Source organism: Arachis stenosperma, chromosome 4, assembly GCF_014773155.1.
Source record: "Arachis stenosperma cultivar V10309 chromosome 4, arast.V10309.gnm1.PFL2, whole genome shotgun sequence".
Taxonomy (NCBI): Eukaryota; Viridiplantae; Streptophyta; class Magnoliopsida; order Fabales; family Fabaceae; genus Arachis; species Arachis stenosperma.
The window spans coordinates 145,047,152-145,070,619 of record NC_080380.1 but is presented as its reverse complement, the minus strand read 5'-3'; the positions used below and the strand labels follow the sequence as shown (position 1 = coordinate 145,070,619).

At 29.7% G+C, this 23,468-nt stretch overlaps 1 protein-coding gene across 4 annotated transcripts; it reads right to left on the bottom strand.

Moving 5' to 3' along the window:
- Nucleotides 1-1,803: 1,803 nt before the first annotated feature.
- LOC130976277 (uncharacterized) lies at nucleotides 1,804-6,348 on the bottom strand. 4 transcript variants are annotated; one of them, XM_057901098.1, is made up of 11 exons: nucleotides 6,266-6,348; nucleotides 5,135-5,455; nucleotides 4,954-5,037; nucleotides 4,444-4,581; nucleotides 4,189-4,353; nucleotides 3,810-3,945; nucleotides 3,552-3,717; nucleotides 3,308-3,436; nucleotides 2,977-3,171; nucleotides 2,597-2,719; nucleotides 1,804-2,235 (listed from the first exon to the last, which is right to left on the bottom strand). In XM_057901098.1, the coding sequence occupies exons 2-11, from the start codon at nucleotides 5,421-5,423 to the stop codon at nucleotides 2,119-2,121; spliced, it is 1,542 nt and encodes a 513-aa protein (XP_057757081.1). In that variant the 5' UTR covers nucleotides 5,424-5,455; nucleotides 6,266-6,348; the 3' UTR covers nucleotides 1,804-2,118. The 4 variants fall into 4 exon arrangements, with proteins under 4 accessions (XP_057757081.1, XP_057757082.1, XP_057757080.1 ...); XM_057901099.1 differs by lacking the exon at nucleotides 6,266-6,348 and adding an exon at nucleotides 5,772-6,060; XM_057901097.1 differs by lacking the exon at nucleotides 6,266-6,348 and adding an exon at nucleotides 5,568-5,652.
- Nucleotides 6,349-23,468: the final 17,120 nt, after the last annotated feature.

Genomic DNA, 23,468 nt, shown 5'->3' with positions numbered 1-23,468 from the left:
AATTATAAGTGCATAACTCTTAACTCCTAAATCTACTAAATGTCAAAATGAGTTGGAAAAAAAACTTTTGAGAAAACTTGTCCAAATATGAGCCATGTTCTAAATGTTTTTTAAGAACTTAATAAGATAGAATAGAATAGAATGATATAGTAAGAATATATTGAATCTTCAAATATGTATGTACATGACTTGTTCTTATATATACACATATTAATAATAGAAATCAAAGGGATAAAATTTTAGGAATTTAATTTTTATGAACCGTGAGTGTTAGAATTTTACACAACAATCAATTATATATTGTTATATTAGCAAAAGAAACTAATTTGTAAATTCATTACTTTGAAAGCAATGTAAACGCATAAATATGATTAGATGATCATATAAAACTCTTTATATTGTGAATGCATCGGCTCAAATTTTAAATCATTGTCCTTGTAGTTCTTGCCTATTTCAAAATAGACAGATAAGAGCAAATATGACATCAATGACAATGGGATAAACCTCATTTAAATATCATACATTTATATGATTTTTAGACATTTTAAATTGAGTAATGCTACACATTTAAATTTTTTTTGTAAACTAAGTCTAACTAAGTTAAACAATAAGATTTGGAATAATATTAGTCATAACTATTTTTTATTATGTTAGACCAATTTAATTAGACTTGATTAATAAAAAAATTTGGATGTGTAGTATTATTCTTTTAGATTATGTTGCTTTTCTTAAAATAATAATAATAATAAAAAAACTAATCATATCACCTAGCTATCGATCAATCATATACATGTATACTCTTTCCATTTCTCATAAGATCTTACGTCTCCAATACAAGAGAGAGTATATATGAATTATGCTGATCCTAATACTGTAGAATGAAGAGGAAATAAAAGACAAATTCATGAGGACATATTTGCTTACGAACCTCCCTTTTTTTTTTTTTAATCTTTTCCCTTAATGGCTTTCCAAATTTGATTTAATTTACTAATTTCAAGTTTTCAACAGTTATATAGAATACTAAGGTATGATTATACCTACATAACAACTAAATGGAAACTTATCATTATCTTCTTAACTACTACTTACCAACTGCTTAAATAGACAAATGCAAAATTAATATGACTACAAAATATGAACAAACTGTTATTAAAAAAAGAGATACCCTCTTCATTTTTTATTTTATTTTTTCTTTTTCCAGTTTTACATTGCCAACTGTCAGCTAATCAACTAAAAGTATATTACAGTAATTATAGTGTTTCAAAAAGTGTTGCTAAAATAAAAGTTAACGTTTTTTTATTGTTAAAACAATATTTTTTAAAAAGTGTTGCTTAAAAAAAGTACTACCAAAATGAAAAAGAAGATGTGACTTTAATTTTAACAACTCTTGCATAGTCATCATAGCCACCATAGCAGTCTTACTAGAATCCACCTTCATTATATTACATATATAGCTTTTCCACTTCAAATTATTTCTAACAATGTTGGCTGCATTTTTCATTTTCTTGTATATTTTGTCACAGAAAATGTCACTGATATATCTTTTAAACAACAAAGAATATGTAGTTCTGCACAATGCTCATGTCTCAATCTGGATTAATTTAAAGTTAGTTGGTAATTGGTTGTTCAATTATTCACAACAAGAAGAGGTTACAATGCAAAGTTAGAAACACATAAATTGGTAGCATTTGTCATTCAAAAGTGTTAGGTACACATCTATCTTAAGTGATGTGTGTCTCACATCTGTTTATATGTGACAAAATTAAATTGTGGTAAGAAATATAAGAACTTAAGGTGATGATGAATGTGAATTTAAAGTGTACAATTGCTATTTCTGTCTTTTCAAACGAAAAATATCAGACAAAAATTTATCATGATTCTGACTTGTTACAAGGTACAACACAAAACTTAATTTCTATTAATCTCTTAACTTCTATTTCTCTGAATTTAAGAATGTTACAGAAAAATATGTAACTACAGGAGTTGCACCAAAGCATAAACCTGGAACTCCATTTTTCCTCATCCAATAAGGAAGTAACTATTTAATGAAAAATTGTTTGTAATAATATAGTTTTAACACTAACAACCCCCTGCAATGCAAGGTAGTGATGGAAGCCCTTAGCATTCATCATCACTGATCACAAGCATAGGTATTTGGTCATTATTACTAAGGTCAATCTTGTTCAATCTAAGACAGCATAGCACCTTCTCTGGAAGCTCTTCTTGTTTCTGTGCCTGTTATTCGAAATTTGAAGAGAATGGTAAATGTCTGTTGAAAGCTAATTCATCAAGTAGTGCTACAAAGTAGGTTGCATTATCTCAAAATGTAACATTCAAGTTCCTTAAACTCATGCTGGAAATCTTCAAGTTAGATTAGTCAAATTCCTGATAACAGGGTTCGGAAATTGGTGGCAATGCAAATATCAAAAGAAAAAAAACTATGTCTACCAATTGCGATTATCACAATGTCTTTGTGTGCTAGTTGGATTATTTTGAAACTCATGGCAAGTTTGAAAATCATAGATATTATTTAAAAGTTGTGAAGCCAAACATAACAAAATAAAGAAGGAAAAAATAGGTTAACATAACAGGGTACCTGAATGGTTAAGCCTAGATCAAGAATGCCATCTTTCAAACGATCTCTGAATGAATCAAGTCCTTTCCTTGATATGTAGCTAAAACGATGTATGTCAAGATCAATCTCAAAGTAATTAGGACCCTGTTAGGAAGAAAATAAACAAGAATCAATTCATGTCTATGTGCCAAGGTGAGTAAGCACTTATTACTTATATATGTATTTCATGTTTTATAAGGTAATGATGCTGCAAGACATTGATATACAAGTTATAAACTCTTCGTAGTTGCAATTTAGGTCCGCAAATCGAGTTTACAAGTAAATTTCTATGATTCACATTAACTTAAGCTCTACGTTTAGGAAAACTATTGAGTTTGATGACATTGGTTAAGGATCCTTACCTTGTAAAAGTTGTGTTGGGGGCGAGAGAGAACAGGTTTTCCATTATAAGCATTTACTAACTTATTTTCAGCAACACTCAAATTCATTTCCTCAGGGTTGGCAAGTCCTACCATGATCTTTAGTCTTTCTCTGAAAGGTACACTTGATTCTTTTGCAAATCCTTTCACCTTTTCCATCTCATCATCAATGAATTTCTAAAGCATAAATTAGAAAATATGGAACAAAATTAATACTTTATTTATTGTAAAGCATTAATATATTAATATATTGTGTCAGTTAAATTTTATAGTTGTTGGTAATAAGATAATAGCATTGGAAATCTTGAGATACCGTTATGCTTTCTTGAAACTGGGAAGAAATGTTTTCATCAAGAGTCTCGTTAAGCTTGAAGTACAACACAAGACTCAGTCCTTCTCCATCACTATCACCAAGGAACATTGCAGCTGGATATGTAGGCAACTGCACAAAATGCACATAATATATCATATGATGGATGAGAACATGATACACATTTCAATCAATACCAGTGCTGAAAATGTCTAATAATATTGAACAAACTGAAAAGGTTTTATACCTGAATGTTTACAATAAGAAGTTGGGGAATTTCCCCATTGGTTGCTGTCACATTTGGAAGCTCTAAGTATTTGGCAATATGATGTATCTTTTTGGGACAGAAAAATAGATCCACACCAATTGGAGCATATGGACTATAATTTATTGCAGGAGACTTTTTCTTATCCCTGGAGAGTAGGAAGTTCAATCAAATTGAAAATTTGTAATGGGAGTATGTATCTATGTATATCATCAAAGAAGGACAGAGTCAACAACATACTTGAAATAGTTTTCGCCACGGAGCTCAAACGTTGAGGGTAGAATTTCAGACCAGCATCCTGGAGATGGGTTTTCTCCATTCTGGCTTGGAATTGTGTCCCCTGCTCGCGGACGACGCAGATATTTTCTTGATTGACCTGCATACAGATTCAATATTAAGGACTTCAATCAGCAACAGATTTTAGAGTTGCTAGTAGTAAACAATATACAATTTTAGGCCCAAAAGAATTTAAAAGTCGGTGGTATTCAAAAGATGTATTTCGTTTTGCAAATTTCTCTAGATGTCATCTCAAATTGTTGAAAATTCAAATGTTACAAACTCTTGTTGTTCTTAGTCAGTCATATTGATGCACGGAAAAGCAAAGTATTTTGACACTTACCAAGATCAGCTGCATTCTCAACATCACAAGATGGCTGTTTGAAAGAAAGCTTGAAAAGTGTTGACAGCTTTGATTGGGATTGGAGACCCTTGAAACTGACAGAAGGTGCCAACTGATGAAGGCTTAATCTGTGTGCAGTATCTTGAACCTTCTCATCTTTTAAACCTGTTAATAGTTAAGCTTCCATTATTAGAAAGGGAAACTCAAAAACCTTGTGTACCGACCCACGATAAGACCAAAAATTTTTGCTTATACCTGGGTTAACTCCATCAACTTTAAGAAAACTTTCATGATATTCTTCATATTGAGATTTGTTATCCATAAAACATGATGATCTTTCAAACTGGACCACTTGGCCACATGGGATATTGCCTACCACTAATGGAAATCCATCTGAACATAAAACCCCCAACACAAGGAAAGAAAGAAACCAGAATCAGAATGAAGCCAAATAATAACAATAATTTATAGACATAAAGTAACTTTATTGCCTAAATTCAAAACAAATGCCTTCCACAATGAACATGATCTCAAGTCTAAACATAGAACAAAAAAGGATAGAAAATCTTAGCATAAGACCACCTTTGGAATTTTAGCATGTTAATAAGGTTGTGTGTGGATATTGTTTCAGGATCACGAATTAATTTCGGTAAAAGAGACTGATACAAAGATAGACAAAATGCTTCTGTTCTAGAACATATTTTTTCTACTGTATTTTGTGTCATATAGTTTTCAAATAGGGCTTAACGGATACTCATTGATTACCTCCATAGACACTAGTGTAGTCATCATCTGATTCAGATTCCAGAATACTGGCAGAATCAAAATAACATTCTTCTTGGCAAATTACTGCAAGCAATGAAACAATCACAAATCATTCTGAATTTCAGGTTGAAAAAGAAAGGGAAAAAAGTGAAAATAGGAAAGTCAGGAAAAGACTATATACCATGTGAATCAGCACCATATTGGCTATGGCACAATTGAACTTGAGTAAGATGGAATGCAGAGTTTGAAACTTCAGAGCGCTTGCAAGTAGTTTTCGCGCCATTTTCGAAGTCCATGTGAACAAATTCACTCAGAGAATAATCCATTACACGCGCCCCTCCATTGCTAATCCTCTTTTTGGTGCCATTAATGGCCGGATTCGAGATCTTCCGACTACGTCTTACTATTGTTCTATGGAGCTTCTTTGGTGCTTGTATTGCATCAGAAGGAACTGAAACACAACTTCCCATTCTGTCTCGTTTGAAATGGTGAAACTCTGAATCTGCACAGAACATATATATGACAATGCAAACTTTAGAGAATTCATATCAAAGCAAAGTTAGAAAACAAAACAAAACAAAAACAAAATCTCATTGAAACATTTTATCAGTAACCTTGCGTGTGATAAAATGTGCAAACAAATAATATGATTGAAGGTTGCTTCTAGGAGATGAAAACAATGATGAAATTCAACACTATACAAAGCAGAATTAAACTATATATATATATATATATATATATATATATATATATATATATGGTTCATAAATAGGCATCATGTTTTGACTTTTGATAGGTCTGAGTTTCAAGGAACCTACTATTGTCTCCTTCTAGGAAGAGGGTAAAGGGTCATAATTGAGAGACAGAGAATAATAATGAAGACATATTAACAACCTTCAAAAGAGAAAGAGAAAAAGATATGTACTAAGAAAAGAACAAAAGAGAAAAAATTATATATATAATTATTTGTGTTTATGTACAATGCATCCGTGCACAAAGAATTTTGTGTTATGGAAAAGAAATTAAATTGTTTATATAATAAAAACATATTGGAATGTGAAAAATTGAAAATAGTAGCTCCAGGGCTGAAGAATATGCAGAATTCTGAAACAGTGAAGAAGGAACAAGACAAGGACCACATCAAAATCTGAGGCATCATCTTTTGACTCAAATGTATAAACAAAATATATACCAGAAATCTTTATTGTCATTATTATTATTATTTTTTGTGCATCATATTATTCAAGCTCCAAATAAATACAATGAAACCAAACAAATCCATGAATAGATAAAATAATAATAAGTTACATACCTAATTTTTTATATGAAATTCAGAGATGAGAGATGAGTAGGTATGATGTTGAATCTTCTCCTCTCCCTCTATGCAACAAGAGAGGGAGAGGATGCTGCAAAAAGATCAAACAGCACCTTCCTCTTTCTTTCAAATAATTATTATACAAACAAGAACACCCTAATCAATGTTGAGTTGAAGAAACAAAACCTAGTTGTTTGTTTATTTATTTATTTATGTACACATCAAAGGGATACATATGAAACATTAATTAGTAAATTAGTATAAAATGATAGCTCTTTAATTATAATATTTCGATATGTTCTCCTTGAGTTTAGGCCTTTCATGCAGTAATGGCTTATATACCTGGCAGGAACTTAATCTGTTTTTTTAATTATCTGAATTTGGATTATCTTGATATCTCGTTTTGCTTAATTATACCTTGATCACGTGATCATCTTTTACTTGATATTTTGACTTTATCTATATATATACAGTGCATGTATTAAGAATAGTAGTGTGCTGCATGGCTAAAAAACCAGAAGAGGAATTTAGCTTCTTTATAACTAACGTGATTAAAGTCAATTAAGAGTTTAAGACTATATATATATATTGTAATGTTAGGGAGACAAAAGAAAATAGCTTAAATTTGTTTTATTTAGTATTTATTTATGATCATGACTAATAAATATATTATTTTTTACCCGTACGTGACCATCAATAATTTATACTTATATTTACAAAAATTTTATGCATAAAAAATATATAGTTTATATCTATATTTATCAGAATTTATACATATAAATTAATACAGTTTGTATTTATATTTTTTAAAATTTGTATACATAAATTAATAAAATTTATTTGTTAAAGATAATATAGTATTTATATTAATCAAATGATAATAAAAAATACTAACAAATTATTTACTCTAAAAAATTTCTTTTATTTATATTATTACAAAATACATTAAATAAAATTAAAAATAATAAAATTTGATAATTTTTTACTAATATTTTTTTATTATCAAATATTTCCCCATATATATATATATATATATATATATATATATATATATATATATATATATATATATATAGTGGTTTAACCTATGATCATTAAATGATATATAATTTATATAATAAGGAGGCAGAAGCACATGATGATGCTGGCCAACAAGATAATCATGCATGCATGTAAGTATAAGCTAACCAGGTCGTACTTTTGTGAATAAGGATCTGTCTTTCACATGCTACAGCACTAATCACACGTGCACCAACACGCACTCAGAGAATTTATTTTAATTATTTATTTACTAGTCCTTAATTTTAATTTGTGGTTTTTTTGTATTTTCCTCAATTAAAATCTAATAAATTCTTGTTAGGATTGCTCTCTAATAGATAAAGTTTGTAAGGTCACTTTAGTATATTGAAAATTAAAATTTTAGACTTCTATTTATATTTAGTTATTAATTCCTATTAGATTATGAAAATTTAAGTAAAATAGATTATTATTAGGATTCAAATCAATAAATAATTTTAATTTTTTATTTATTAAATAATACACAATAAAACCACTGTATATATAAATAAAATATAAAATAATTAATATGATTATACTTATTTATGTGTATATAACTTACATAAAGTAGATAATGAAATAAAATTTTCTAATGTGAACTCATCAAAATTAAAACATATCCTCATACATAATGTATAAACTCTTACGAAAATACTTACAAATTACTTACTAAAAGTTTTCTTAAAAATTCAAATTTATTGCACTTTTGAAATATATTTCGAATCCCTACCGGATATATATACCACCTAGTTACTTTATTTGTATTCGTTGCATTCTTAACAGTACAGTATATTTTTGCACTCTATATATAGTAGATTTTTCTTGTTTGAACATGCTTTGCTTGTACTCATATATAGATCTTTGCTAGCTTAATTATTTACAAGACACTTGATTGATCTAATCAACAAGTAACTACTATGCTTTATAAAATCCATATGGTGTGATTATTACTAATGCGAATAATGAAACAAATGATATTTATAATGAGGTAAAAATAATGTGCAGTTGTTTTTACGTGAAATTAGAATAAGACCTGCGCGATATGTGGGACGGTAAATTAATTATAGTATATAATAAATATTAGAAATTGCTATGTTTTATAGAATTAAATTAAATACGTGTAAACTAAAGTTAAATTTGAAAGGTGTTTTATTTAAAAAAATTTGTAGTACAAAAAAATTGGATGTTAGAATTATACAAAGTGATATTTTTATTTGGTGGTTTGATTTTTGCATTTGCTTTTGTTGATGGACTTAGTCTTCTTATATAGTGCTCGTCCTCCTTTTTCTTTATTAGTTGTTGTTAGAGTTATTGTTTTCTTCTTTCTGTCGTAGATTCTTGTGAAGGCATATTCTTTATGAATTGTTGAGTTGTATGCACTTTCTATTATGTTGTTTGTTCCATCTTTGCCTGTATGTTCTTCTTCCGAAAATATGTCTTGAATTTATATAATTTTCTTTCTCTTTAATCTCTTGATGGGTATGTGATCTTCGTTTCGCCTGATGATATTAGTGTTGGCGAAGTTGGTTCCTATAATTAATAAATAATTTAAATTAAAAATAAAAATGATGTCTTGAATAAGTGAATTTTTTTCTGGAATATTACCTATTTTATTTGTTACAATGGGTGTTGAGGTTCAGTGTTTTTTGTTTGAACAAATGTCTTGTTTTTTGTTGGAACAAATGTCTTAATAACAGTGTATTGTTGACAATCTTTTTTGAGATTAAAATCATTTACTTTGACTTCAAATATAAGTGTAAGGTTGCACAAATTTTTTAATTTGAATAGTGTTTCAATGTCATTATTTTTTTGAGTGTCATTATATTTAAAGCAGTTGTGTCCAACACTTTTTTTCTTCACCATCAAATAGTATAAAAATTGTTGTAGCACTTTGATCTGAAATAAGTATTGGCTTAGTAACTAATAATTTAATAGATAAGATTATGAAAAGTATATAGGTTCATCTTATTGTTGAAGAGAGTATACGATGATGGTGAATTGAAACTTAAATAAACGGTGGTTAAGATAGATCCCCTTTTTATTGTCTAAATAACCATTTTCCTTACACATTATACTTGAAGAGGCTTGCTACACATACAAGTCTTTTTGACTTACAAGTTTTACAAGTTGCTACACATTAGAGTCTTTTAATGCGTTATTTAATTTCCAAAGCGCTACACTCACCGTGAATTATAAACGACTCCTCTTCCTCTTCCTCTTCCTCTTCCTCTTCCTCTTCCTCTTCACTCACCGTGAATTATGAATAACTCATCTTCATCTTCCTTTTCCTCTTCCTCTTCCTCTTCTTCTTCTTCTTCTTCTTCACTCACCGTGGATTATGAACAACTCATCTTCCTCTTCCTCTTCCTCTTCCTCTTCTTCTCCTTCTTCTTCTTCTTCCTCCTCCTCCATGTATTTCTTCGTTATTCTCTTTGCCTTTTCATTAGTTGTTTTATTTGCGTTTATTACTGGTATTCTTGCTTCGTTTTTTTTCGATTTTCATGGTTTCTGAAATCAAGCTTTGAAATCGTTTTGAAGATAATGAAACTTTAGAAATACACCCAAACGATTATAGAAAATACACCCAAACGATATTTCTTCGTTATTCTCTTTGCCTTTTCATTAGTTGTTTTACTTGCATTTATTACTGGTATTCTTGCTTCTTTTTTTTCGATTTTCATGGTTTCTGAAATCAAACTTTGAAATCGTTTTGAAAATAATAGAACTTCAGAAATACACCTAAACGATTATAGAAAATACACCCAAACGATATTTCTTCGTTATTCTCTTTGCCTTTTCATTAGTTGTTTTATTCGTTTATTATTGGTATTCTTACTTCTTTTTTTTCGATTTTCATGGTTTTTGAAATCAAGCTTTGAAATCGTTTTGAAAATAATGAAACTTCAGAAATACACCCAAACGATTACAGAAAATACACCCAAACGATTATAGAAAATACACCCAAAGGACACTTTATGCATAATTCAGAACTCTTTCTCTTTCTCCTCCTCATATTCTGCTGCTTCTTCTTCTTCAAAAATGATTTCAGAGCTTGATATCAAAAAATAATGGAAATCAAGAATAACGAAAAAAGAAAACAAAGAGAAAAGCACGTAAATGAAGAAGGAGAAAGAGAAGGCAAAAAACGAAAGAAAAGAAGAAGAAGAAGAGGAGGAAGAGGAAGAAGAATGTGCAGCAAGAAGAAGAAGACGGTGCAGTGAAATTGTGCAGTAACGGTTGAAGAAGGAGAAAGAGAAAGTAAGAAACGAAAGAAAAAAAGAAGAAGAGGAAGAGGAAGAAGAACGTGCAGTAACGTTCAAGCGCGTTAATATAATAACTTGTAAAGACTTGTATAAAAAAATGCTTGTATATGGAGAATTTCTCATACTTGAATTATACCTAGTTTAATTACTATTAATCTAGTTCAAGTTCAAGTGATTTAGCATAAATCGGCCCAACAGAAACTACATATATGCAATAATTCAAATAACCATATTCTGTAGCTAATTACATTAAACCAAATTCGTGATTACTTCCCTAAATCTTAGTACCTTACTACCACAACCCACATTCCACTTAACAAGGTCAACGTATCAAATCTAAAAAACACAATTTCTGGCATTTCGACAAATTCTACCTGAAACCACGGATCCACCTGGAAAACAAAAAAATCGGAAGCAACAAGCAACAAGAGATTCTAAAACCTCAACACTATATAAACTGAAACAAAAAATTAACGCAATTTTAAAATATCACTGCGTGAAGTTGGAAGATGGAAGAACTACAAAAATTGAAGTTGCGGAGAGGACATGTAAACATAGTAATCCGAAAGAAAAAAGCTAGAAACAAAGAGAAAATTAAAATTGAAGGCGAGAAACTGCTGATAAGAAAAGAGTTGAATGAAATGAAACTTACGAGAACTTAGATCGGCGAGAAGATCGAGTAGAGAAAGTTGAAGAAGATAAGAGCAAAGAGAGTAGAAGATCAAAACCCTAATTTTTGCAGCAGAAAAAAAACCGATAATGTGTTGGATATGGGAGATTTTTTTAATTTTTTTTTACACCAATTTCTGAGTAAAATTGTTTTCTGCGTTGTCTTTGCAAATTTTCATTGTTTCGTACTTGGTGGATAATAGGGTGAGTATGAGAAGTCAATGTAATATTTGTACAATATGTATAATAAAGATTTATGAAATATTAGAGATATAATCATTAGTATTATTTTTTTCAGCTGAAACTTTTGGGATGAGTGGTATCATCACATGGTATTAGAACGCTAGATCCGAAAGGTCAAGAGTTTGATCTTTTTAAAACTTTCTATTTATTTTTACAAGTTCAAATTATTTGCTCTAAATAATTAATGTCACTGAGACCAAATAATAATAATAATAATAGTTAATTTATTTTAAAATTATTATTGTTCTAAAAACAAGGATAAACTAACTTTAATGAAGAGAGTTAAAATACCAAATGCAACTTTTTTATTAATTTTTTACCATATAAATATAGTGCTATTATTAGTAAATTATAGTTTTCTTTTTCAACAGCAAATATATATTTACAAAAAATACCTTAAAAATTGAATTTTAATATAAATTTTTACCAATGTCAATATTTAATAAAATAAATTAAATATTAAGAATACATAAAGAGTACATTATAATTACTAATTATAATGTTAATGAAAATTTTTAATGAATAAAAAATTAAAAATTAAAAATTTTTATATATTTTTACTATAATTAATTACTATCAACGTTAAACTAACATTTATTGATATTATTGTACATGAATTCTTCTGCACTAACATTTATCTATCTTTTGTTAAACATTATATAGATATTTGAATAGAGATGGAGATTGGAATTCGTGATTTACGTATTCTCTGCCGTGTTCTTTTTATTATTTTTACTATACGACTGTAGGGCATGTCGTGTCATCCTTGGATTCAGAGGAATTCCCCTACTCCATTTGCAGGCTGGAATGGAGGATCCACACGACTCTGACGACTCTGAATTTGAGTTTGCTGTCTATGTTCTGGCTACATTACATGTTTTATCTCGAGCTACCTCGTGTCTCTCCCACAGATTATTGTTTTCAGTTTCGGTATTTTTTAGTCTTCTTCCATAGAGTTTAGATGATCGTTCTTCTAATGACACTGACTATATAATGAGAGGTATGTCTACACTTTTAATATTGACATGTGGTAAGAAATATGTCTATGCTTTGTTCAGTAATTTATTTTGTTATTATTAAACCATTTTTTATCTTAATTTATGATAACAATAAAAAAATTTCAAAATTTTTAAATTTAATTTAATATAATATATAAATTTAATTTTAATTTTAACTTTTATTATTTTATTTTATCTTATCTTTATTTTATTTTTTATTTTTTATAGATAAATATTCTTTACGTACTCTTTCAGTTATTAGCCAAGTACATGGTATCTTCAATCCTCTCCACAGAATTCGAATGACATTACAAGATTTTTTGGTGGTATTGACATGTAAAGATTGTTAATCAAAATACATATAAAAAAATATAGTTTTGGAGGTTTTAAAGATATATAATGTTTTTAATAGTGCATTTTCTTTCTATTTCATGTATGAATAAGTTATTGATATTATTTATTAGTAAGGAACTAAATTTTTAAAATGACCATATTATTAACACACAACTACACAAGACAGAAATAAGCATCAAAATATTATGGGATAAAACATTATTTTAAAATAATAATAATAATATTATTATTATTATTAATGATATATAAAGTATTAAAATTGTATTAACGTTAATTGAATTATATTATTAGAATAAAAAATTACAAAAATTAAAATAAGTGAAATTTATTAATTTTAAAAAAAATGATTAATCAGGCTAAATAAATCAAAAAATATTACCGAGCAAATATCACAATAATTATGTTATTAATTAAAAAAATCAATTCAAATTTTTATTTAAAATAAATAATTAAAAGTTACTAATAAATAAAAAAATAAAATATAATAAAAAATAATTTTAGTAGTATAAATATTTAAATTAAATTATTTTATACAGTTTTTTCCTTTTACCTTATTATAATTTAAGTTTAGAATAACAGATTTTATAATTTTAAAAGTATGTAATTAGTAACCACAATTAATGATAAAAACTAATAACAGTTTTTTTATGTTTTTTCTTTTATCATCATTAAATTTTAAGTATTTTTTTAGACATAATTTGACACATGGTCAAATAAGGTTTTTTTTATTTAAATAAAAAATTTATTATTTATCATTTTTATTAAAAGTGGGAAGAATAATTATTATTTTGTGTATTATTGTATTGTAATTTTAATTTGCATTTTATGCTAGAAATGGGAGGGGGAAATGAAGGCTGATTTTCTTAGAAATGAAGAAATATAGTGCGTATTTGTGTAATAATACTCTTTAACGACAATTGAGTGTGTTTTTCTCTAATTAATATATAAATATATATATATATATATATATATATATATATATACTTGAAAAATAGTAAAAATTATTAAAATTTATTTTTTTATTTATCACTTAATTATTAATTTAATTTTTTTAGTTTAATAATCCAACAATATATTTTATTTTATACTTTTAAACATTAATAAATAACTAATAACAAAAAACAATCAATTATGATAACCCTCTAATCTCTCTCTCTCTCTATATTTATTGTCTTTATGTGCGACAATAATTTAAAATTAATATCTCTGTATTTTTTTCTATTTTGTTTTGTTATGTATTGGTGCTTTGTACACGATAAGTAATTATATATTAAAAATGATTTGAAGTATTATATTTTTTTAAATAGTTAAATTTATTTAGGGGTAAGTATGGTTTTGGTTCCTAAGGTTAAAGCTCAGAATTAAAATCGTCCCTAATGTAATTTTTGATTTAAAATCGTCCTTAATGTTACATTTCATTTTAAAATCGTCCTTTCTAATAAAATTTTTTTGTTAATGACAAAGTACCTTTTTTTTACCATTTCATTCTTCTTGTTCTTCTTCTTCTTCCAGGAGAAGCTTGTTCTTCTTCTTACAGAACAAACAAATTCTTCTTCCATTAATAAATTAAAAATACAGAAACGAAAACCAGATTCAACAAAACCAACAACAATTTAGAAATAAAAAAAAAAGAACAAAACCAATGAACAACAATTCAGAAATCAAAACAAGAACAAAACTAATCAACAACAATTTAGAAATCAAAACAAGAACAAAATCAACAATAATTCAACAAATCAAATTCAGGTTCAACAAATCAAATCTAGATTCAACAAAGAAGATGCAGATGCAGAAGCACTCAAGCAGAAGCAGAAAGTAGAAGACGAAGCAGAAGATGCAGAAGCAGAGCAGCGGCGAGGCGGCGTGAAGCAGTGGCGAGAACGCGGTGGTGACAAGCAGCGGAGCGGAAGTCGAGGCTCTCTCCCTGGCTCGCGACGGCGACGACAGCTCCAAGCTTTGCCAGCGCCGGCAGCTCCAAGAAGAAGAAGGAAGCAGATTCAGAAGAAGAAGCAGAACCACCGTACCGGAGCAGCGGCGTGGTCGAATTGGCGGCGATGGCTCAGCGGCGTATCTCCTGAGGACGACGCGACGGCGGCGGCGGCGACGAGCTCTAGCGGCGTGGTCTCCTTTCCCTCTTCTCTTCTCTCCCGTCGCAGCCCCTCTCTCCTTTCTTTCGGTGACGGTGACGGCAGCTCCAAGCTTCGCCGGAGCTGGCGCCGTCCCCCTCCCCCCTTCCCCCCTTCCCCTCCCCTTTCCCTCCCCTCCCCTCCCCCTTCATATACCCTTTTCTCCCCCCTAACACGCGTTTTCTCCCCCCCCAAAACACGCGTTTTCTTTTATTTTTTTTAAATTTATAACTTTTATTATTAAAATAAGAATATGGGATAGTTTTGGAATAACATAAAAAATTTTATTAAAAAAGATAATTTTAATACAAAAAAAAAATGTTAAGGATGATTCTAAATAAAAAATTACATCGGGGACAGTTTCGATTCTGAACCTCAACATTAGGGACCAAAACATTACTTTCCCCATTTATTTAAGTTATGCTCACTAATAATAAATGTAAACACTCACTGTTTGGAATGGGCTAAAGGAATTAAAAACTGCTCTGCTGCTAGAGTTTTTTTTTTGGTTAGGGTTTGCAAAAGAAAATTCGAATTTTACAAGTTTTGCTCATAAAGTGCTTAAAGATAACCATGGCAGCTTCGCCTGCTAATCAAGATTACGATAAATTCGTACATGAGAATAAAGGGGATCAAATTTTTCACTTCGAGGATGAAGATATTAAGGAAGGAATGAAAAAATGCACAAAAAATTTGGTGAGCAGACTCATGGTAAATAGACAATTCAGTGTTGGAACTCTTAAAGTGGTACTATATGCTCTATGGAGACAACGAGAGGGCTTCAAGGTGATGGACCATGGAAGGAATCTATTCCAATTGTTCTTTTAAAAAGAAATTGACATGGTTCGAATAGAGAAGGGAGCATCGTGGCCGTTTAAAAATTACATTCTAAACCTACAGAAGTGGTTCGCAGAGATTGAGATTAATGAGAAAGAATTTACTTTGGTTCCCATATGGGCGCATATGTGGGGACCACTTGAGCAATACAAGATGGCAAGTTTAGGGAGAAAGGTGGGAGAAGCGATGGGAAAGGTCATAGATGCTGATGTGCTCACTATGAGAGAGAAAGAAGAAACAATTCTCAAAATTTAAATACTGTTGGATATAACTAAGCCTTTGAGAAGGGTTTTAAAAATTGCAAGTAGAAATAACAAAGTGATAGAGACTCAGATCAAGTATGAGAGAATTGAAAACTTCTGCCACTACTGTGGCTGTGTAGGGCATGAAATCAGAGCTTGCGGTCAATATTTGGAGGACTTGGTGAATGGAAATCAATAGGAGGAACAGTGGAGACCATGGCTACGATCTGAACAACTTGGGAGGAGAGCTAGGAATCAAAAGGAAAATCAGCACCCAAATTGGAGAAACAAGGCTGAAGAAGGGAGAGAGAGATCAAACAAACCAACACCGGTGTGTTTAATCAAAGGTTTTGCCAACCCATCTGTCCAGGATAATAATTCACAGGTGCGAGAGGAAGAAGATGAAGTGCAGAGCAGAAAGAATTGTAATAATACAGTGGGAGAAAATGGAGGTGCATTGGAGGATCGAAATATTTTGGGAAACAAGGAGAATGTGGATGAAAATAGAGTTGAACAAATTCACAAAATCAATTTGGATTATGCATTTTTCATTGGAGTAGGGGAGGAATCTGGAGGTAATAAGAGGGCAGGAAGAATAATATGAAACATCTAGCAAGGAAGAAATATTCTTTCAAATCAAATTTGGAGTTTAAGCGACAATCTAAAGACGCTGATGAAGACTGACAAAATAAAAAATCATGCTCGGAAGAACAACATTTGGCTAAAAAGGGAGAGGGTGCCCCCGATAATTTGGCACCCCAAGAGACATGAAGATGGAAATGTGGAACTGTCCGGGTTTGGAAAAATTCCTGATATTCCTGACAGTTCACAACATCAAAGGAATTTTTAAATCTCATTCCTCCGAGGTTTTGTTTTTATGCGAGACAAAGAACAATTCCTTGACAGTAGAGGGTGTTCTGCGGAAATTCGAATACAATTCTGTGTTCTTAGTGGACCGGATTGGGTTGACAGGTGGTCTTGTGGAAGTGTGAAAAGATAATATTCAAGTTCAGATTCTCAAACATGATAATTTTTTCATTCATTTCACAGCTGATGATCAACAAGCGGAGCAAAAATGGGAGGTTATAGGAGTGCACTTGAGTATGGAAGAGGTGAGAAGGATTGAGCAATATAATCGAGTGTTACAGCTTATGGACATTGGTGGAGATAAATTAGTTATCATAGGAGATTTTCAATGCAATCAAGGCAAATCACGAAAAGGAGGGTGGCAGAGCAAAATCAAGTATTTTCATACAAAAATTCAATGATTTCATCAATGATGGAGGTTTAATTGATTTGGGTTATGAAGGGAATAAGTTCACGTGGAGTAGTCGGCAATTCAGAGGAAAGCTTGTTAAAGAAAGGCTGGATAAAGCCTTAGCAACCAATGCTTGGAGAGATGATTAGCCGAATGCTGTGGTCATGCACTTGGAGGACACAAGATCTAATCATAGACTATTTTTATAAAGTTCAGAGATGGAAAGAAAGAGGTTTAAGAGAAGATTCAAATTTCAAGAAAGATAGTATGAGATGGGGGATGTTACTACCATTGTGAAGGAGGTTTGGAGAGAAAGAGCGGAGGGTTCACCAATGTTTCAACTTGCAACTAAACTGAAAAAATGCAGACATAAATTTGTGGATTGGCAAATGTCTTCCTTCTTTAACTCTAAGGTCACAATTCTTAATATCAAAGAGAATTTGGCTAAAGAAGTAGAAAAGGGAGAGCATGCCAATGGTATCGTAATCCAAAATCTAGAGGCTGAATTAGAGGAAGCTCTGAACCAAGAAGAGAGATATTGGCGAGAAAAATCTAGAGTTAATTGACTGAATTGGGGCAATCGAAACACTAAATTCTTTCACTCCAAGTTTCAAGCAAGGAATATAAGAAATAGAATATAGTCTTTGGAGGACGAAGAAGGAAATACAACAATAGAGGTGGAAGAAATAGCAAAAACAACCCAGAAATATTTTAAGACTCTTTTTACCTCAAGCAACCTGAAGAACCCAGCGGAAGAGATTCAGGGTATTCCAAAGAAAATAGATGCAATGACTAACTGGAGGTTAGTCAGACCAGTGACAGAAAAAGAGATCAAAGCGACAATTTTTTCTATCAACCCCTTCTCTGCATGTGGGGATGATGGATTCACTGCTAAGTTCTATCAGACTTTTTGGAATGTGATCAAGGAGGATGTCATCAGAGTAGTTAGAAATTTTTTCTCTAGAGGTAAACTACTTAAGGCTTTTAATCACATAAATATATGCTTAATTCCTAAAATTTCAAATGCTAGTAATATGAAGCATATTAGACCTATAAGCCTTAGTAGTGTATTTTATAAAATTATATCTAAGATCTTGGTGCATAGGTTGCAGTTTGTTATGAATAGATTGCTTAGTGATACACAAAGTACTTTTGTTAAAGGAAGACTGACTAGTGACAATGTATTAATTGCACATGAAATTATGCATTTTCTAAAGAACAAGAAATATGGGAGTCATGATTTCGCTTTGAAGATTGATATGAGTAAAACATATGATAGGTTGAAAAGATCTTTCATATGGTCTATGATGAGAAAGCTAGGCTTTTGTAATAAATAGGTGGATTAGATTAAGGAGTGTGTGACGACAGTTTCTTATTCTGTTACTGTGGATGGTCAACCTCATGATTTCTTTAAACCATGTAGAGGGGGGTGCGACAAGGCGACCCCTTCTCCCCTGACCTTTTTTCTATTTTGTGCATATGGACTTTCCCATCTACTCCACAGAGGAGAACAGAGACAAAAATTTTCTGAATTGAGACTTAATCACCGATGCCCCAAAATCAATCACTTATTTTGCATATGACTCAATACTGTTTAGTAAGACTGCTGAAGAAGATTGTCAGGGACTAATTCAGATTTTACAGAGTTATGAGGAGATTAGTGGTTAGAAAGTCAACTTGGATAAATCGTCAGTGTTCTTTAGCAGAAACACATCAGTGCATGTGCAAGATTCCCTAGCTAACATACTCCAAGTTCCTCATATTGGTAATCAAGATAAATATTTAGGATTTTCGTCAGTTATCCAAAGGTCTAAAAGGGCTACATTTAATTACATAAAGGATAAGGTTACACAAAAGCTTCAACACTGGAAAAGGACTTTGCTTTCATCAAGTGGCAGGGAGGTGTTAATCAAAGTCGTTACAACTGTTGTACCACTTTACACCTTAAACTACTTCAAACTTTCGGAAACGCTGCTCGAAAAACTGTAGAAGGAGAAGACTACATTACCTGGCTAAAGTAGAAGAAACGAAGTTATTTAGTCTCATCTGGTTATAAACTTGCATTTCAGATTTATCATCCTCCAGTAGAATTTCTCCTTGTTCAGTGCTAAAAAAAATCTATATAGCCAGAAATATGGAGTCTCAAAAGCCAACCCAATGTAAAGAATTTCTTATGGAAGTTAATACATAATGAATTACCAGTCAAATTAAAGCTCCACACTCGAATTCCCCCCAAGTTAACCTTATCTGCCCATGGTGTAACTCAGCAGAATAATTGAACTCACATTGTTTGTGGGTCTCTCCAGATTCAGTAGAAGTTTGGAGGCTATTGGGTATTCATCTCCCATCAGTTACCAATGAGCCTTGCATTGGTGGAAAGAATTACAAAATTAGAACAAAAGAAGAAGACAATTGAAAGAGAAAAAAGAACTTGTAGTTAACTAAGCATGGCAGATTTGTAAATCCATAAATGAGCAAGTTTTCGAAAGTAGGAGAAAGTTGCTTGTGGAAGTTGTTAACGATGCTAGAAAGTTCATGGAAGAGTGCACTGCTCTTTGCCTTTCCATTTCCTTTTCTTAAAGATGACTTTACCAATTTCTTTTATTACTTCAATTGATAGTTATTTTAATTGATTGGTGAAACTTTTTCATGTTTGCCATTATTATGTGTGATGTCCGTTTTTTGACCAATTTTTATTCAATGGATAAAAGTAACTATTTTGAATAAAAAAACCTAAAACAGATAAATTTTATATTTATTACTCGTAGTTTCATTGATTAAGATCGAGTGAGCATAGTCGAGTTTGAATTTGAATTTTCTAAATTTTGAATTTTTAAGGGGATAAAATGTAATTTTTTACTCTTAATCTGAATCTTCTAAATATTGAATTTTTATTTAATGGGATAAAATGTGATTTTTTACTCTTAAGTTTTTTTCTTGGTCTCACTTATAAAATAAAGAGTGAACTATCAACTCAATCCCTATCCATTTCTCAAAATGACAATGCAATCCTTTAAGATAAAAAGATCCACTTCGGTCCCTATCCTCTATTTCCGTGACACAATGCGATCTTTGTGGGTGTTTTTTCGTCAACTCTGAACAGAAAATGCTGACGTGTCAGGTGTAAGGCTGAGTTGTCATGTCATGCTTGCTGAGGTGGTCCTTATGTGGACAATAAAAAATGGACAATGGCCTAATTGTGTCTAAATTCAAATTTGTTAGGAGTTTATTTGTCTTCATTCTCTAAACAATATCTTTTTAAATTATTTTTTTATTCATTATATTAATATTCTTTTTTAATAAATTATTAAATATATGGTATAATAAATATAAATTATTTAAATTTAAAATATTATTTATTATGAAACTAAATAAATAATTTTTAAATATAATTTTTAAATATATAAATAATAAACACTAAAATACGGTTAATATATTAATAATAATAACTCTATGATATACTACTAGTATTATGATCTAGATAATTTTCACAATAAAATAGAAACTAATAAATACATTATTTGATATATAGTAAAATTTTTTTGAGTAATAACACTTAAATTTTTATCTTTTTAAACTAAATTAATAATTCTAATTGATATCTTTACATTAAATTATACTATTAGCAGGATACTAAATTAAATTATTTTATACCGTTTTACTTTTTATCTTATTATAATTTAAGTTTAGGATAATAGATTTTATAATTTTAAAAATATGTAATTAGTAACCACAATTAATGGTAAAAAACTAATTCTAAATAGCCTTCATTTGTATTTTTATAACATAATTAAAGCACAATCTATAATTTTTATTTTGTTAGTAATCAACATTTTTTAAACTTTTTGGTTGAGTCATTGTATTTTACGATTGACAAATTTAAAAAAAAATTGTGATGAATTATTACAATCATAAATAATTAATAAAATAAAAAAATTATAAAAAGAAATCAAATAAAAGATAAAAAGTAGAGTAGAAATGTATTGAAATTAAAAATTTGTCAATTGTGTTATAAATTCTAAAAATTTATATTTTATTATATAATCAATTTTGTTACTCACTCCAATTTTATTATCTCCTTGTATCCAAAAAAGTATATATAATGGTACACTTATTTTAAAGAAAACAAAACTCTTCAAATATATTGTATAATGTATAATTTAAGAACAATAAGATAAATAAATATCTAGAATTTTATAATAATATTTAAAATTTTCAATAATAATAATACAAAAAGTTCAAATATACCAAAACGAATTCTAGATCTCAATTCAATAATTATCCTTTACACATCTTATTTGAATTTGAATTTTAAAACTTAATTTGTATATTTTTTTCCTTCTATATATATTATTTTTGACAAAAACAACAATGAAAAAAACTATCAGACAAAAAAATATTGTATCAAAAAATTATTATAAGAAGATTTATAATTAGAAAAAAAAATAAAAGCATTAATAATAATAAAGAATAAAAAATAAGCTCATATTAAAGAATGCTAGAAAAGAGATAATAAAGTTTATATTAATAATAATAATGTTAGAAATAATGTTGCTGCTTTAGTCTTTTAGTTGCTGCCTTTAGCTATCGTTTAAAAAAAAGAATAATTTGAGAAAACGAAAATAGCAAAATCAATAGTAACTATACAAATCAAAATACATAGGAAAAAATAGTCTATTATATGATAGAATTAACATGAGTATAGTTTATCATTAAATAAACAAAGTTAACACAAAACAAAATTACACGTAAAGAGAAAAAAAACAAAGAAAAATAAACAATAACAAAAGTGAAAAAAAGATTATTTTTATAATTTTGTTCTGTCATGTTTATATATAGAAGTAGGGCTAACAATACATATCTTACTCACGGATATCCAACTCGCCCCAATCCGTTCGGATAAGGTAGGCTACTCGACCCGCTGCTGATAGAATAAAAAGCGGTCCGAATTTGCTTGCGGGTAGGATAGGGTACTTTACAGGTTTAGGGTGTATCCTATCCTACCCTACCCACACTCCTAATATATAATACTTATAATTTGAAAATTATACATATAGTGAAGGAGGTGGGTAAAATTAAAAAATTTTTAATTTGTGAATAGAATAAGGTAGAATATTAATAAAAAAATCAACTCTATTCTACCCATTGTCAGTCCTATATAAAAATCTATGTGTTTGTCCAGGCATGGTTGGCAAGAATAGCCATGCTAGTATTTTATCTAGTATGCTCCAATGGTTGACAAGACCGTTGATGTTGCATAGAAGGAGAAGTAGGCCAAAACTCAAAATACATTTGGCTCCACACAGGTTAGAATACTTGATGCTATCTTCCTTTTAGTTATTGATTTTTGGCATGCCATGATTATTAATGTATCTTCGTTTTATTGAAGGATGATAGGCAGAAGTTAAACACATTTTTCATTCTCTCCCTGTCCCTTGCTTAAGGGTGTGAAGAATGCAAAATGACCAAATTATGTGATTCTACATGATCAAATATGAAAGGGAATTATAGTGTTTACACACTAGACTTAGACTTATGCAAGATTGATTCATGTTTTTTTTTTTATCAAAGATAGAAGACTCGAACCCGCAACTTCTTAATTGAGTATGGGGAGACTATGTCATTTGAGCTATTACTCATTGGCGATGGATTCATTTTTTTTAAAAGAAAAAATTATTAGCATATGATAGTTTTTTCTTCTTAAAATAGAAATTATGTGCTAATATATTGATTCTCAATAGCATGTCATGCCAAGGTAATAAAGGATTCTAATCAGATGGAATTTTATGTGAATGGCTATTTATCTCTCTTTTTCCCTCCCTGCCTTCTATAACGCTTCACGATGATAAATTTGAGTATTGATTAATAAGTTGATCCGTGATATTTTAAATTTGTTAATATTATATTTCAGTTTTCGCCGTATAGATATATCTTAAAACATTTTTTGTATACAGATTTTGTCAATTAAATTACATTAAATATATTAAAATTTTAAACATAATAGTAAAATATTGTAAAAAAATTACTTGTAGATTAAAAATCAGTTATTATATATGTGCATAATAAATGTATTGTTTTATCTATTTTTAATATGTATATTTTATATCAATATATATACTATACAAGTGACTAATTTTTTTAATGTGCAGCATAG